Source organism: Rhipicephalus microplus, chromosome 6, assembly GCF_043290135.1.
Source record: "Rhipicephalus microplus isolate Deutch F79 chromosome 6, USDA_Rmic, whole genome shotgun sequence".
Classification (NCBI taxonomy): Eukaryota; Metazoa; Arthropoda; class Arachnida; order Ixodida; family Ixodidae; genus Rhipicephalus; species Rhipicephalus microplus.
The window spans coordinates 88,179,977-88,197,908 of NC_134705.1; the positions used below are offsets into that span (position 1 = coordinate 88,179,977).

At 49.1% G+C, this 17,932-nt stretch overlaps 1 protein-coding gene across 2 annotated transcripts in view; it reads left to right on the forward strand.

The window, feature by feature from the left end:
• The window catches only part of Rat1 (5'-3' exoribonuclease 2 Rat1), a 125,493-nt gene that overhangs the window by 95,381 nt on the left and 12,180 nt on the right, over positions 1-17,932 (forward strand). For both annotated transcript variants that reach the window (XM_037418983.2, XM_037418984.2), the window contains exons 27-30: positions 9,707-9,763; positions 9,886-9,954; positions 11,502-11,630; positions 13,277-13,362. In XM_037418983.2, the coding sequence (XP_037274880.2) occupies positions 9,707-9,763; positions 9,886-9,954; positions 11,502-11,630; positions 13,277-13,362 (341 nt within the window). The remainder of the gene's footprint in view (positions 1-9,706; positions 9,764-9,885; positions 9,955-11,501; positions 11,631-13,276; positions 13,363-17,932) is intronic.

The following is a 17,932-nucleotide window of genomic DNA, read 5'->3' on the forward strand; positions in this document are numbered from 1 at the left end:
CGGAGCTCAAGTGTCCATAATGAGTGCTCATCTGTGTCGCCTGCTCAAAAAAGTCCTCACGCCTGCAGCAACTAAAGTCCTCCGTGTCGCTGATGGTGGAACTGTGGCCATCACTGGAATGTGTACTGCTCGTGTAAAGTATTGCCGGCCGCCATGTCCCCGTTTTATTTACGGTGCTTGAAAATTGCCCCCACGACCTAATCTTTGGCATAGACTTCCTATCGACGCATTCTGCCCTGATAGATTGTGCCGCCGGTACTCTTTGCCTAGAACTTCCTCTTCTCCCGGATTCTCACCCTGAACTCCCGAACAGCCTGTGCACCACTGACTTCTTCTGAATACCGCCTAAAGCTCTCACATTCATTGAATTGGCAACACCCTCTCTCGTGCTCGATAATGATTATAACGTGACGCCGATTACTGATGTTCTTCTGGCGCGTGACATTACTGTCCCACACTCTGTCGTAAGCATGGCCTCTAACCGAACATATTTACCTGTTATCAATTTCGGTTTCATAAAACAAGTGCTACCCCAAGGAATTTCGGTCGCCATGCTAAAGCCCTTAATTGACGACCACGTCACCTGTTTTACGGCAGACGTATGTCCCGAGCACCCACATCACTCGCAAGATGCCACATTCTTCGATGCGACCTTACGCTCCATGATCGCCCCGGACCTCAAACCTGAGAAGTCAACCGCGCTATGCCGCCTTCTGGCTTCTTACCACGACATATTCGACATTGACCGCCGTCCACTCGGCCAGACTTCACTTGTCAAGCACCACATTAACACAGGTGATTCTCATCCCCTTCATCGGCGACCATACCGGGTGTCTGCCACCGAGCGTAAAATAATTCAACAAAAAGTCACCAAGATGTTGGCCAAAGGAATTATTTAATCCTCTTCGAGCCCTTGGGCGTCCCCCGTTGTGCTCGTTAAAAAGAAAGATGGCACGTGGCGCTTCTGCGTGGATTACTGTCATCTGAAAAGAATCACGAAAAAGGATGTTTACCCTTTACCCCGCATCGATGTCGCTCTCGATTGTCTCCACGGGGCCCGATACTTTTCTACAATAGACCTGCGTTCCGGCTACTGGCAGATTGTTGTCGACGGAAAAGACCAAGAGAAGACTGTATTTGTAACTCCAGACGGCCTATATCAGTTCAAGGTTATGCCATTTGGGCTATGTAACGCCCCAGCCACATTCGAGGGCATGATGGACTCTTTGCTACAAGGGTTCAAATGGTCAACATGTCTTTGTTATCTTGATGATGTCGTTGTATATTTCCCAACGTTTGAGACCCACTTTCAGCGTTTGTCAGCTATTCTCGACATATTCCGCACTGCAGGCCTCCAATTCAACTCGTCGAAGTGCCGCTTCAGACGCCGGCAAATTACAGTGTTGGGCCACCTTTTCGACGCCTCTGGTGTGCAGCCGGACCCTGAGAAAATTCGTGCAGTCACCAGTTTTCCTGTGCCCCAGTCAGCCAAAGACGTCCGGAGTTTTGTAGGACTTTGCTCCTATTTTAGAAGGTTTGTGAAAGATTTCGCAACCATCGCTCGACCCCTCACAGAGCTTCTGAAGAAAGACGTCACATTTACGTGGGGTACCGACCAAGCTGCTGCTTTTCTCACCTAATCACGCTACTGACGACTCCACCCATATTGGCTCACTTTGACCCATTCGCTCCGACGGAAGTTCGAACCGATGCTAGTGGTCACGGAATCGGAGCCGTGTTAGCCCACCGCCAACGGGGACACGACCGAGTTGTCGCCTACGCTAGCCGCCTCCTCACAGCTGCTGAGTGCAACTATTCTATTACGGAGCGTGAATGTCTTGCTCTTGTTTGGGCAGTCTCAAAGTTCCGCCCATATTTATATGGCACTAATTTCTCTGTGATAACTGACCATCATGCCCTATGTTGGCTTACGTCACTGAAGGATCCTACTGGCCGGCTCGGTCGCTGGGCTCTGCGACTCCAAAAGTACACCTTTACGGTGACGTACAAGTCCGGACGCCTACATCAGGACGCAGACTGCCTGTCCCGCTACCCAGTCGCTGAGTCTAGCACTATGCATGACACCGACACCGAGCCTTCCGTCTTTCCAATGGACTTACGGAGCGTCTAAATCGAACTCTTACAGACATGCTCGCTAAGTATGTTTTTACCAACCACACTGACTGGGATCTCGCGTTGCCGTACGTCACATTTGCCTACAATTCGTCGCGCCATGACACTGCCGATTACTCTTCATTTTTTCTGCTGTTTGGCCGAGAACCAACATTGCCTCTAGACATCGTCATACCGTCCCCTGGAGTACCGACCAGTGAATATGCCATGGACGCTATCACTCGGGCCGCTCACGCACGCGAAATCACCCGTACTCACCTTCTGACCTCACAAGAGAACAACGGCGCTTGTATGACCAACGACACCGCGACGTACACTTTCCGCCCTGTTCTTTTGAACTGCTCTGGTCTTTGACCCGTCAAGTTGGCTTGTCAGAAAAACTGCATACTCGCTACACAGGCCTATACGGAATCCTTCGTGTGGTTACTCCTGTAACATATGAAATTGGTCCTGCCGCCCCGTTGCCTTCATGTGCCCAACAGGCTACTGATATTGTACATGCTGCGCGCTTGAAGCCCTACAACTCTCCTAGTGACGTTGACATTTAAATGCGCCGAGACGGCGCTTGCGCCGCCGGGGGTTATGCTACATGCATGTATATTGTCACGGGGTCGTGACGTGGCCAAAGACAGCAAACTTCGTGTTGGGATTTAACTGTTTATTTGGGCGAACTTGTGCCCGGTAAAGGGAAAGTCTAATTACAGCAGCAGTCTTGCACAGATAGCAGTCTCGGACTGATAGCGGCGAACGCAGCGTCGGCCTTCGATCAACAACTGACAAGTGGCGAAGCGCGTCGGCATTTATACCCTTGCCGTCGAATGTTCTAGCGTTGTCGCTGGCGGTGGCGTAGGTTCCAGAACAATCTGTACCGTTCGCACAGTGGGGGTGATCTTATCGAAATGATCTACTACAGTCCGGAACCTTCTTGAAACCTGCAGGCGCGGTTTGCGCCGAGAATCGTGTGGTGTTTCGGAACGATAACAAAAACTTGTGAAATGGAACGTGGCATTGCCCCCCTCTGAAAAAAGGCATCGTCCCGATGCTTTAACTAAAGATGAAGGTACAATAATAATGCAAGAAAGTACAATGAATAAATTACAATACAACAATAATACAAAAAACACTGTTTCAGTTTGTTAACGTGCATGAAACGGCTTGAGGCGCGCGACATGGACGACTTCAGGTCGCGATCAGCGTCGTTGAGAGTTCGTGATGCCGTCGGGGACAACCTCGTAATCAAGTGGGCTGAGACGTCGAACCACCTTGTACGGTCCGAAGTACCGTCGCAGAAGCTTTTCACTTAGTCCACGTCGGCGTATCGGTGTCCACACCCAAACACGTTCACCGGGCTCGTATTCCACGAAGCGTCGTCGAAGGTTGTAACGGTGGCTGTCGGTCGTCTGTTGATTCTTGATACGGAGACGCGCAAGTTGTCGGGCTTCTTCGGCACGTTGAAGGTACTCGCTCACATCGAGGTTTTCTTCGTCGGTGACGTTGGGTAACATGGCATCGAGCGTCGTTGCCGGGCTCCTTCCGTAGACCAATTTGTATGGAGATATCTGCGTCGTCTCCTGCACCGCCGTGTTGTATGCGAAGGTCACATACGGAAGAATGGCGTCCCGCGTCTTGTGTTCGACATCGACGTACATCGACAGCATGTCGGCGATCGTCTTGTTAAGCCGCTCAGTGAGGCCGTTGGTCTGTGGGTGGTACGCTGTCGTCCGGCGGTGGTTTGTTTGGCTGTATGCCAAGATCGCTTGAGTTAAGTCGGCAGTGAATGCCGTTCCTCTGTCAGTGATAAGGACCTCCGGGGCGCCGTGACGTAGGACGATATTTTCGACGAAGAACTTAGCTACCTCGGATGCACTGCCTTTTGGCAGGGCTTTTGTCTCGGCGTAGCGGGTGAGGTAGTCGGTAGCTACCACGATTCACTTGTTTTCGAAAGCCGACGTCGGGAACGGCCCCAGTAGGTCCCTACCAATCTGCTGGAAAGGTCGGCAAGGTGAATCAATTGGCTGCAGAAGTCCCGCTGGCCTTGTCGGCAGTGTCTTGCGTCGCTGACAGTCCCGGCATGTCCTCACATAACGAGTGACGTCGGTGGTAAGACGTGGCCAGTAGTACCTTTCTTGTATCCTCGCGAGCGTGCGGGAAACACCGAGGTGCCCTGCCGTCGGATCGTCGTGCAGGGCCTGCAGGAGTTCTGGTCGCAGAGCTGAAGGCACCACAAGGAGGTACTTAGCTCGAAGCGGTGAAAAGTTTTTCTTTTGTAGAAGACCGTTTCGTAGAAAGAACGATGCAAGTGCGCGCTTGAATACCTTCGGTACTTCGGCGGTCCTGCCTTCGAGGCATTCTATTAGGGCTTTAAGTTCCGGGTCGGCCCGCTGTCGTTCAGCGAAGTCGTCGGTAGTTATCGTTCCCAAGAAGTAGTCGTCATCCGAGTCGTCGGGTAGCGGTTGGTCGACAGGCGCACGAGAAATACAGTCAGCGTCGGAGTGTTTTTTGCCGGACTTGTAAATGACAGTAATGTCATATTCTTGAAGTCTCAGGCTCCATCGTGCGAGGCGACCTGAAGGGTCCTTCAAGGTGGCTAGCCAACACAAGGCGTGGTGGTCGCTCACAACTTTGAAGGGCCTGCCGTAGAGGTAGGGGCGAAATTTCGACCCAGATGATGTAGCCCATATGATAGCGAGGCACTCCTTTTCTGTTGTGGAATAATTTGCTTCTGCTTTGGATAGCGATCGGCTGGCGTAACTAATAACCCTTTCAAGTCCCTCAGCCCTCTGCACAAGAACGGCGCCAAGACCTACGCTGCTTGCGTCAGTATGTATTTCTGTCTCGGCGAATTCGTCGAAATGGGCAAGTAACGGAGGCGTCTGGAGGCGACGTTTAAGCTCCTGGAAAGCGTGTTCCTGTGGCGTTTCCCACTTGAACTCCGAGTCGGCCTTGGTAAGGTTAGTGAGAGGATCGGCGATGCGGGCGAAGTTTTTCACGAACCGCCTATAATAGGCGCACAGGCCCAGAAATCGGCGCACGGCCTTCTTGTCAGTGGGCGGCGGGAAGTCGGCGATGGCGGCTGTTTTCCGTGGATCGGGGCGAACTCCAGACTTGCTGATAACGTGCCCCAGAAACAAGAGCTCCTCATACGCAAATCTGCACTTTTCTGGCTTCAGTGTGAGTCCGGACGTCTTGATGGCTTGAAGTACAGCTTCAAGGCGCCGAAGATGCTCGTCGAAACTCGAGGAAAACGCGACGACGTCGTCCAAGTACACAAGGCAAGTCTGCCACTTCAATCCTGCCGGTACTGTATCCATAACGCGTTGAAAAGTTGCAGGCGCTGAGCAAAGGCCGAAGGGCATCACCTTAAACTCGAAGAGGCCGTCCGGTGTTATAAACGCCGTCTTCTCTCGGTTTCTTTCGTCGACTTCGATTTGCCAATAGCCATTCTTGAGGTCCATTGACGAGAAGTACTTGGCGTTATGGAGCCGATCAAGTGCGTCGTCTATTCGTGATAGAGGATACACGTCCTTTCTTGTGATTTTGTTCAGGCGGCGATAGTCGACGCAGAAACGTAGGGTCCCATCCTTTTTCTTCACTAACACCACGGGGGATGCCCACGGACTCTTGGACGGCTGGATAATGTCATCTCGCAGCATTTCATCAACTTGTCTCTTCATTGCCTCACGTTCTCGCGTCGAAACCCTGTACGGACTCTGACAGAGTGGTCTGGCATTTTCTTCGGTTATGATTCAATGTTTCGTGATTGGGGTCTGCCGAATTTTTGATGACGACGAAAAGCAATCTTCGTATTGCAGGAGCAGGGCCTTGAGCTGTTCTTGCTTATCGTTCGGAAGTCTGGGATTGACGTCGAAAGCTATCGGAGGGGCCTGGTTCCTTTGAGCAGGTTCCGCAGAATCGGCGAGGGCGAAAGCACTGGTGGCTTCGACAATTTCTTCGGTGTATGCGACCGTTGTTCCTTTGTTCACATGTTTGTACTCATTGCTGAAATTCGTGAGCATAACCGTTGCTTTGCCTCCCCGCAGCTCTGCAATTCCTCTTGCGACGCAAATATTTCGGGTGACCAACAGATGCTGACTGCCTTCAACGACGCCTTCCAAGTCAGGTGATTTAGGAGTGCCGACTGAAATAATGACACTTGAGCGAGGCGGAATGGTGACTTGTTCTTCCAGCACATTCAAGGCATGGTGTCCTGACGGCGTGCGCGGCGGTAGTGCTTCTTCTGTGGATAACGTTATCGACCTTGTTTTTAGGTTGATGACAGCACCATGGAGGCATAAGAAGTCCATGCCAAGGATGACATCTCTCGAGCAACGCTGTAGGACTACGAAGTCTGTAGGATAAATGCGGCCGTTAATGGTGACTCTCGCTGTGCAGATTCCTGCACGCGTTACGAGATGACCTCCGGCTGTGCGGATTTCAGGGCCTTTCTAAGCTGTCCTAACTTTCTTTAACTTCGCGGCGAACGACCCACTGATGACAGAATAGTCGGCTCCAGTATCGACGAGAGCAGTCACACTGTGGCCGTCGATAAGAACGTCGAGGTCGCTAGTTCGCCGTCTCGCATTACAGTTAGGGCGTGGCGTCGGGTCACGGCTGCGTCGGCTTGTTCCGCTGCTTCCATGTTGCGTCGTCCGGCCACCTTCGGTAAGTGAGCTTTTGCCTTCAGGGCTTTGCCTGGTTGGTGTTGTGTTCAAAAAGCTCCGTCGCGTCGTCGTCGTCGTCGGAGGATCTTCGGTAGTTCGTCGCACAGCAACCGCACCTCCATCGGTTGCTGCCCTTAGTTTCCCGGATACGGGCTAGGAGACCGGCCCCGCGTTGGGCCAGAGTACTGTCGGGGGTTCGGTGACATGCGGCGGCTGGGCGACGGCGAACGGGAAGGACTTCGTGGTGTCCAGTGAGTTCCTGCCAGGTAGTCGGCGATGTCACGTGGCCGATCTCCTGGCTGCGGACGCGGTGCATTGACGGCGAAGCCACGCAGTCCCATCTGTCGGTACTGGCAACGGCGGTATGTGTGCCCGGCCTCGCCGCAGTGGTAGCAGAGCGGGCGGTTGTCAGGTGCACGCCAAACGTCCGTTTTCCTCGGTGCACTGCGCTGGCCCGCTGGGGAACGGTAGGACGTCGGTTGGGGTGGTGGCGGCGGTGGCGTCTGGCGACGGAAGTGTGACGGGGCGGCGTTTTGGCGTGGACGGGGAGGAGCGTTGTGGCGCACTGCAGCGGCGTAGCTCAGTTTCTGGCTCGGGCGGCGGTGTTTCGGGAATTCGAAGCGATTGCCGGACTTCTTCTCGCACAATGTCGGCGATCGAATCCACTTGAGGCTGCGCCGAAGGCAACAGTTTGCGAAGCTCTTCCCGCACGATCGCTCGGATCGTTTCACGCAGGTCGTCGGAGTCACTGGCTTGAGCAGCAGCGCATTCTGGAGTCAGGCGACGAATATACTGTCTGGTGCGCATGTCCAGCGTTTTTTCGATGGTGGTCGCCTCGGATACAAATTCTTGGACGGTGTTCGGTGGATTCCTCATTAGTCCCGCGAAGAGCTCCTGTTTGACCCCTCGCATGAGGAAACGAACTTTCTTTTCCTCAGGCATGTCTGGGTCAGCGTGACGGAATAGGCGGGTCATCTCCTCTGTGAAAATTCCAACCTTTTCATTTGGTAGCTGAACCCGAGTCTCGAGTAGAGCAGCGGCCCTTTCTTTGCGAGCGACGCTCGCGAACGTTTGCAGAAAAACGCCGCAGAAGACATCCCACGTTCGGAGTGTGGACTCCCGATTCTCTATCCAGGTCCTTGCGGTGTCTTCCAGGTAGAAGTACACACGACAGAGCTTTTCTTCATTGTTCCAGTGGTTGAGGGCGGCCACACGGTCGTATGTTTCTAGCCAGGTTTCCGGGTCTTCAAACGATGAGCCATGGAACGTTGGTGGTTCCCTGGGTTGATGAATGACGATCGCGGGCTGGGACGCTCCGGTTGTCATTGTCGCTGCAGTCGAGGTCATGGTCTTGGTCTTCCGCGCCTTGTCTTGTAGAAGGCCGTACTCCGGTGGGAGACCTTGCTGTCGGCGGCTCGTTCGCTGCTCTTGGTTGGCGTCGGTGTCTTCTCCGCGACGGGGGCTGGGTTCACGGCTTGACAGGGGCGTCCGGTACATGAACGAAGCAGCACCTCCGCCAGATGTCACGGGGTCGTGACGTGGCCAAAGACAGGAAACTTCGTGTTGGGATTTAACTGTTTATTTGGGCGAACTTGTGCCCGGTAAAGGGAAACTGTAATTACAGCAGCAGTCTTGCACAGATAGCAGTCTCGGACTGATAGCGGCGAACGCAGCGTCGGCCTTCGATCAACAACTGACAAGTGGCGAAGCGCGTCGGCATTTATACCCTTGCCGTCTATTGTTCTAGCGTTATCGCTGGCGGTGGCGTAGGTTCCAGAACAATCTGTACCGTTCGCACAGTGGGCCTGATCTTATCGAAATGATCTACTACAGTCCGGAACCTTCTTGAAACCTGCAGGCGCAGTTTGCGCCGAGAATCGTGTGGTGTTTCGGAACGATAACAAAAACTTGTGAAATGGAACGTGGCAATATTGATATTCTAGGGGGCGACGCGCGTGTGTGCCTGACGAGGAAGACGAAGGGTTGTCTCCGCTCGATCGCTGGTGAATCGGGCACGCCATTACCGCTGGTTTTGAATATATCTAATCCCCAGCCTCGTCGTTACGGCGTCTCTTCTTTTCCGTAACAATATTATCAACAACAGTGCCCTACTTACCGAGAAATTGAGGTAAATGCACAACAACACAAACGCCACAGTAGGAGATTTTCAAAATGATCCTGATGACATCGGACGGACCGCTTTCAATGACTCACTAGTAATCAATCTAACTGCTCTAAATAAAGAACGTTTTGGGCATTAAGAGATGCAATAAAATGCTGCTTGTTTGTTTCTGTTTGATTCATGGAAAAAAGAACCGCTGGACGTTACTATGGGTAATGGCGCGAGTGGTTCAAAAATTAAATTTTCGTGTAGTTACACGGGACAGGTGGTGCCACCTAGTGGGGCACAGTTGAAACAAAAGCGTCTGCAATCTTGAAGCCAATGGCAGAAAATTGATCTATGGCCGTTGCTGCTGCTGTGACTCCCACTGTATTTGGTCTGCTGCTACTAGCGCAGTAAAGCCAGGCAACGTTGCGCAAGACAACAGTGACGTGAGGCGGTCCGGTCGGTCCGCTTCTTAAGGCGCGTAATTTGAAGTGCGCTAACCTGACACGGAGCACCAAAAGGTGATTTTATTTCAAAATAGGCCCTTCCTTGGCACAAAAGTAACACTATGAGGTTTCTGGACAGCCATTTCAAGAATCAATGTGGACTTAATTGTTGACTTTAATGTCCCTATAAGTTAAAAGAACCGCAGGCAGTAAAAATCACTCCGCACTTGCCCATCAACGTGGTCCTCGTAACCTTCTCATGACTTTGCCGTGGAAAACGTTACAACTAACATGCTGTGTTTTGTCTGCAAGATTTTTTTTATACCGATGCATTATTTCTTTGCTACCAATTTTTTCAGCGACGTGCGATCAGTCATTCCAGGCTTGGAGGACATCCCTGGCAACATGGTTGTCTGGTAAGCTCTTTTCATATAGTACTGATCCAATGTTTCGTAAAGCCCATTGTCGGTACATGGATTTTGCTCTTTTGAAACTAATCTCATTTGCTTCTCTTTATCTCTCTTTTTGGACCACACAGCGTTCGCTTCAGGGATCCAAAGTATGCCGACGACTTTGTCTTCCCAGCTGTGCGCCTCCCGGGAGCAACGTAAGTGGGGTCGATTTTCATGTCACTTGGGATGTGATCTTGCATGTGTTTCATGACGTAACAGAACACAACGTAAAATAAGAACGGGAGGGGGGAGACAGCTGGTTAGCATTGTGAGAGTGCCCTGGAAGAATTGGTCAAGTTTTGATTGTCTTATCGAGAGCCGTGCAATGAATTCTTGAATGCTTAACGAGCGAAGAAATATGAAATTATTTGTCACTGAATATCAAGATTCGGGGGCATTGTTTTTCAAAACATAAAAACTTCAACAACGTATTTGCGTGGATGTCTCGATCGGGCACTATTTCGTGTCGCACATTTACCAGACGTTTAGTGGTGGCACTGGCGGCCAATTTGGCGAGCTGTCAGTGCGGTATTAAATTAAGCCCGATGCAAAGCAAGGCAGCTTGCTTTACCGGCTCGAGCTCGAGTGCTCACGTTTCAATCCAATCGAGGCCGTCTTGGAGACCCTTCTATGTTCTTTGCCCGGCAGACGACAATATGGTTGACAGCGCTGCCTCTGCCCACTGCTGTTCTCACGTCTGACTGTCCACCGTATAAAGTGCAAGCCTCGATTAGTGCCGTGTGGCATGATGGAACATTCTATCATAGAATGCGTACTAGGTTGCTTAGCTGGTTGTATTCAGAGGATCGGTGACAATGGTAGATTTGAAAGCTTCGTCAAGCATTGTGCGTTTAATCAGTGCTTCATTAGAAGTGTGATGTTGAGCACACAAATGACATATACTTCTCCATCACAGTTAAGGGCATCACATCAAGCTTATTTTTGATTGACTAGAGCAGTGGTTTTCGAATGGGCGTCCGTGCACGCTAGTGGGTCCGCGAAGCCAATTTTATGATCCACGAAACCCTCGCCCGCATTTTTCTTTAAGTGTGACTGTGCCACTTATTGATGAACTGTCCAAAATGAGGCGATGTGGCATGTTTGCTTGATGCTTTTGGTAGAAATACAAGGCACCTGTATCACGCTCCATTTGTGTTAATTTAAATACGTACCCCCCTCTCCCTCTCCTCTGCTGCAAAGGGTCCCCCGTCACCTCCACCAATCCACAAGTGGTCCCCAACACATTCATGGCTGAGAACCACTGGACTAGAGGAAATCATGTGAAAGGACAATCAATTTAAATCAAGTGAGCCTCCTTGGAAATAGACAGGGGGGAGATATTTAGAGATATTAAAATTTGTCTCTGGCACATGCTGTATTATTAGCCCCCAAAATTTAATCATTTTTATCATTTGATTGACACGCTGAGGTTGTCTAAAGCGAAGTTTGTGAATGTCATATTCACACGATAGGTTTGTCTAAAACATGAAAATGAAGGCGTGGCATCTAGTTAATTCATCACTACCAGCCAACCTGAGCCGATCTTTGCCTACAGGGCCCGGCGTTTCGACCCACCTCGAAAGGTCGGAGGTGGAAGAACGCAAGTAATGAGCTCTCTGCTTTTTTCGTGCGCCACAGCGTACACATTGTCCCGTCTCACTGATTGCTGTGCTTTTTCTTTTGTGTGTTTCTTTTCAAACAGGGAACCACAGCGCGTGCTTAAACCGGGGGACCTCTCTCAAGAGGAAAGCCGCAACTGGCGTCCGCAAATCGGCATGGCTCCGAGGAGACACATCGCATCACTGAGCGACTCCGGGCGTCGCATGATTGGGTGAGTTGTGGACTACTTGTGCTTCACGTTGCTCGGGGTTTCGGTCTCGACTGTCAGCAAGCGATTTCCTGGTCCAGCTTGAATTGAAAATTTTCACCGGGGAGATTGTCAGCCGAACTAAAAGATTGGGTAATGAAATTGGCTGGCACGACCATCATTACAGAAACTATCGAAATATCAATACAGTGGTCTCTCGGCAAACAAAAATCTGTTGCTTAAATGGAAGAAGTGCGTCTGACAAGGTTGGTTTCCTTCTCGTATTCTGCACACCTGGTCATCTCTCAGTAAACGGAGCTCCTTTTAAATGAAGCATATTTTTCTGGATCCTTCAGATTCGGTTTAATGAGAATTTACTGTAATTTAATGCATTTTTAAGAAACTTCTGTGTTTAGGGGCTCGCTGTAAACTAGAGGAGGTCAAGTTTAGCATCCTCAGAAATGGGCAAGCCAACTGTGCCAGTCAATGTGGTCAACTGCCACTAAACCACTACAAGGCACCATCAGTGAACAATGCTCTTGGATGGGGTAAAGCCCCAAAAGAGCGGGGCAGTCCAAGCACCTTTGTGGAAGGGAGACAGTGGGCTGTTGCTGGCAGCCAGTGAGGACAGGTGAAGCGCTGCGACACGTGCTATTGCGACGCGTGGCAAGTATCATCCGGCCATGTTCGTAATGTCTCCACGCAGTGAACACCGATGCATAGTCGCCACCAGGCAAAAAGCCTGGCATTGTAGCCAGCAGTAGCCATGTCACTCAATAACGGCGGAGCCAGCGCACATTCAAGCTGGGGAACGGGGCGCCGAAAAGGAGGGCACGCTCGATTTCCACAAATTCTATATTCACTCTCTCAGTACTACTGACAATTAAAAAGGGCATTACAAGTGAAGCTGCGGCATCCATGTGATCGGCTCACAAGCGATTAGTTCAGCTAGCGGGTAGTGCTATAAATAACAAATACGTTCTGGGGCCGCAGTTTGAATTCGTTTCCTTCAAAGAGCTCTGTATAATAATTTTGAAACCGGCATTAATAGATGTGGGGAGGCCCTTCACCGGAGGCTTGTTCAGTTTCCTAAATTCATGCAGTGCTTACCTAAGTGTAGCTATCCAAGATGACAAGTTCATACACCAATCTTGGATGCCGTAGAATGCAGTCACTGATGTCCACTTTGCCATTGATTCCACCACTAGTCGCTCAAGGAATGTTGATTTGGGGATTGGAATAGTAGCATAGTTGCAGAGAGCTATGAGTTTCAAGACTTACAAAGTAACCACAACCTGTACGACTGTAGATATAGCATGGGAACAGAACGACGACAAAGAGGCAAGAAGGAGACCTTTTTCGTCGTTCTGTTCTCGCGCTATATCTACCGTCATGTCATACCAACTAGCCCAAACCGCCACACTTCTAAGTCACAACCTGTACTTTCAAAAGCTTTGTAACATCCATTTATGAACTTCAACACATTCTAAATTTTCAGCACTGAAGACAAACAGTATGTGTCGCACAAGGTTGCAGCATGAAAGGTGGAACGTAACTTCGACATTCAGTAGCAAAGTTGTCATCGGTAGTTTATATGTTGTGTATTAATTGTGGATAGTATTTTCTGCATGGAGACGTGTGCCTTAGTGGTTGTTTGCCTTGTTGTAAAGGCATGCAGTTGCGTCCATGGGACCCTACAGTCAAGTGGCGCCACCTGCATATCAAAACAGAAATGACAGGCAGTCATGGGGACAGGGTAAGTGGTTTTACCATTTTTATTTTTCCATCTCTCTTTGCTTGCTTGCACCACCTTGTGACACTTCTCTGTGTCAACTTGCAGCTGCCTGCTTTCTTTGTACGCAAAATGTACGACGGTTCTCCCGGCAATGCAGCTATCTTCAAAATTCTTGCTCGAAAATTAAAACAGTCGTGTGCACAGATACGTGTCGTGGCTCTGATTTAGGTTTTGTCCAGTCGGAGGTCACCGTGATTCTGGTAAGTTGGTAGGTTCAGCACGATTCGGGGTTGTGAACGTCTTCTGAAAACTGCTCCACATTACCGGAAATTTTTGGTGGCAGTTTTCAGGTAGGCCGCCATTCAGGTACACGAGGTTGACTGTATGGTTGACTAAAAATTTTACAGTCAGTGTTCTGACGGCTCAGGTACTGATTGCAAGATCCGCTGGCTGCTTGTTTAAGCACAACACGGCAGAAAAGTTTTCATTGCACAACTTTGTTTAAGAGGACTGAAAAGATTGCATACTATGGAATCTCAATATTTTGAACGGCACTGCTGGTTCTGGTGAACTGGTAAACTCTCATGAATTTCTAGCAACCACCCAGTGCTTATCTTGAACAAGGCTTCACGCTCCTATGGACTTTGCTTCAGAAAAATGTTCAGTGCATTGCCCTTCACTCCAACACATCTCTGAAACGCAGACACAATGCAGCCACCATAGAGTTTCATACAATAATAGCTTGAGGGGAATGTGGTGCTAGTGTATATGTGGGCTCCTTCAGCGGGGCTTGCATCCCCATGAGAATTATGGGAAGTACAGGCCTCGGATTCGCTTCGGATGGATTAGGTACTTGAAATTCGCGATGCTTCTTTTCTGAGTGTAAAACAAAGTGATATGAACCTATATTCAATTGAAACTTGCTTCAATTATTTGTACGTAAACTTTATTGCAAAAAGTTTTGTGACCAGGCGGCAAGCGTGAAACATGGGCAAATTCAACCATCAGGATACGCATCGCTCTGTCATTGCGTTCCAGATTTGGCATCAAGATCTAATGAATTCTTTTTTACAACACTTGAAAACAAACATGCTTGTTTTTCTCTTGAAAGTGTACATAATCTATTTATGAAAATAACAGTACAGTATTAAGGGAGAAACACTTACCGCTTCGTCTTCTGTGACGCTAGGTGCGTCTGTCCCAGTGGTCTGCCCGCAACACACCTCTGGTTTTGTTGTGAAGTCGAGTCAGCGGAGCATGGTGGTGCGTATACTTAGCTTTGTCATCGCTCTGCAGTTGATTTAAAACGAGTTTAGATAAGACGCACTTGTGCAAAACATGAACTGGAGGCAACATCCTGCACTGGCACGAGACGCTTCGTCTATGCACAACGGTGAGTAGACGAGGCTTCATTTAAACTCTCAAATACGGCTCGTAAAGCTGTAGCTAATCAAGTTGTAGCAAATCAAGAGACTTAGCAGTCTTCAGCCTCCTTTAACAACAAAGACGCGGCTTCAGGGCTTTGCACCCCACCCCGCTACCCACGCTTCGCGAAGAATGAAACTGTAGAAAAAAGTCCGTAGACAGTTCGCTAGCTAACCCTATCCAATCGAAAGCTTGTACTTCCCATAATTCCCATGGAGGTACACGATCGCAGCACCAGATTTCTCTCTAGTTATTATTGCATACAACTCTATGGCGACCACCAATACCAAAGACGAGGAATTAAAGCATCCACAAAGCAACCAGCCATTCTGGATCACGTCCTTGCACATGCTGCATATTACCATATTAATTTGCGCATAACCCACACATGCGTATGCATAGCCTGCATCTCCCAGCTATTCATTGCCACATTTTTTTTAAATCTCTGCATATTACTGCAAAGCCATTCTTCTTGCACTGTAGTGAAGCCTTGAATTCGCGTACTCATCTTTAGCAATGAATCTTTGTGAATTTGTTGTGCGGGTTCCATACTAGATGGTACGGTACTTGTAAAACAAACAGTGACGGCCAGCTGTGCGCTTTTTCGTTGAGATGTCGCCTCATGGAGGACACCCAGACGGGCTAACTTGCATTCGCGTATGTACAATAAGTGAGCATGATTGTATTATATTCCAATTCAGTTAGTAAGGCAAACAACTGAAGCCTCCACATCTCACAGTCTGTCATAGTATGACGATTTGGCACAACACCATTAAAGGGGTCCTGCAGCACTTTTACAAGTAGCCATGGAATGGATTCATCTAAGGGGCTTATTGCCTCACGAATTCGTCGTCGCAAACATTCTTAGAATCCACTCAGTACAAGCGAAGCTAAAAAAATTTGTCGCACACTGCAATCACATTCTCTCTTCTCTTATACCGACGAAAAGGCTGGCAGCCAAGCAGAGAGGGATGTCACAGGGGAATAAAATATGTCGCAAGCACCTCGTCACCTAGACCACTTCTCTTCTTTTCTTCGTCAAATGCATGGCTTCTCAGAGCAAAAGCATGTGCACGTGTGGACAAGTCGCGGCCTCTCGTGGTGGCCCCAGTAACGACTGAGTGCGCCATGCTCAAATCAGCCCATAGCTGATACCTGGCCTGTGACATAGTGCTTTTTGAGCCCGTAGCGTCATTTGTCAGGAGAAGAGAGGGCGATCTTTGCCTGGCTTAGTGAATTTGTTGTAAATTCTAGGCCACGTGCTGCGCTATATCTGGCGCGTGTGTTCTTGGAAGCCTCGACTACTGATAAGCAGCGTTTCCCGACCATGCTTAAAAAGTCTTGCAGGGCCCCCTTAAAGACGCACTGCCACACCACCACTAGATGACGAGTTCTGAACTTACAAACTGTGCTGTAGCCAAAACAATAACTTTAGTATTGTCTTAATTACAACGCATCCTGCACTTCAAGTTTAACCAACACCATTTTGATGGCATCGACTACCTCTCCACTTACAAGTTGCCACTGCATTATAACGATCGTAGACTGCATTCAGACGTCACCGGCAGAGACAGATAGCTTACTGAAAACGGCACAGAGATTATGAAAGGGATATTAGAGTATACATGTGAATTGGTGCTTCCTTAGTGCAAACTTCAAAGTTAAGGGACAAAATATTATGACGTGCACAAGCACTAACTTCCAACTGAATTGTTCCAACAATCTTTCAACAATTGTTTTGACACATGTTTGCAATGGTAACAATAAATATTCAGTTGAAAGTTAGGGCTCTTTTGTGTTGCAATTTGTAGTCCCTTGTCTCTGATATTTGCTTGAAAGAAGGGTTAATGGATTATCAGCTGGCCCAAACGAGCTCACTGCTAAGTTATAGTAAATGTGCAGAAGAGCATGGCAGGAAAATACAGTAGAGCTCTACTTGTATGTTCCTCACTTGTGCATTTTTTCGTGTAAAGCGTTTCTGGTGTCAAGTCCTGGTCAGCTACATACATCGATGTGTTAGAATTTTCGTTTTACACATAATTCCCGTAATGTTCCTGCCTGATACAACGCAAACTGTCCCTGCACCAGATGTGCGTCAATGAGTTTTCAGGTATGAACGGCCACAAGTTCATTCAAATGCTCTAAAAAAGATTTGGTTTGGCAGATAGGTACATAAATAGCAACATTGATTCGGGTCCAGAAGAATCGTCCCATTATATAGGGGCAAGACTGCGGGTCGCCCCCACATTGGGACAGAAAGGCCGAGCCCCACCGTCGCCTTTTGGACAGCCCGGAGTTGGTCAAACCTATTGTGGCTCATGAGGAGTGAACAAAATTCTTCCTCCGTCAATCCGTAGTTCCCGTGTGGTGCTGTGAAGAGGGACACTTCTAGAAACCATGTGAGGCACGAAAGAAATGCCAGGCTTCCACCAGACTCCTTTAAAGAGGCCCTTCAACACTTTTCCTAGTAGCCATGGAATGAATTCACTAAACGGGCATATTGCCTCACGAATCGACTGTTGCAAAAAGCTTTAGAATTCGCCCAGTACTAGCACAGCTACATGTATTTGTTGCACGCTGCAACTGCTTTCTCTTTCCTCTCGTCGGGACAAAAGGGCTAGAAGGTAAGCTGGAAAGGATGGAGCAGGAAAAAAAGGCATGTTACGCGCACCTCGGGACCTCACTTTTTTTTTGTTGTTGTTGTTCAGGCACTTGGTTTTTCAGTGTGATATTATGCTTACGCACAAATAAGTGGCGGCCTCCCGCAGTGGCCACAGTAACTCCCGAGCGTGCAATACTCAGATCAGACAATGGCGTGAAACTTGAGTCGATGACACAATAATGTTGAGCGAATAGCATAATTTGTCTAGAAAAGAGGGATTTTCAGCTGAGTTCGAGGAGGTATTGTAAATTCCAGGCCATGCATAGCGCTGTAATGTTTGGCTCGTGTGTACTCCGGAGGTATTGTAAATTCCAGGCCATGCATAGCGCTGTAATGTTTGGCTCGTGTGTACTCCGGAGCCTCGACTACAACGCAGTATTATTGGACCATGCTGAAAAAGTGTTGCAGGGCCCCTTTAAGCCATAGACTAATTAAGTTTCCTGAATTACAACTGTGAGCAGTGTGGTTGTTTCATTATTTAGCGGTACTTTTCAACTTTCTTTT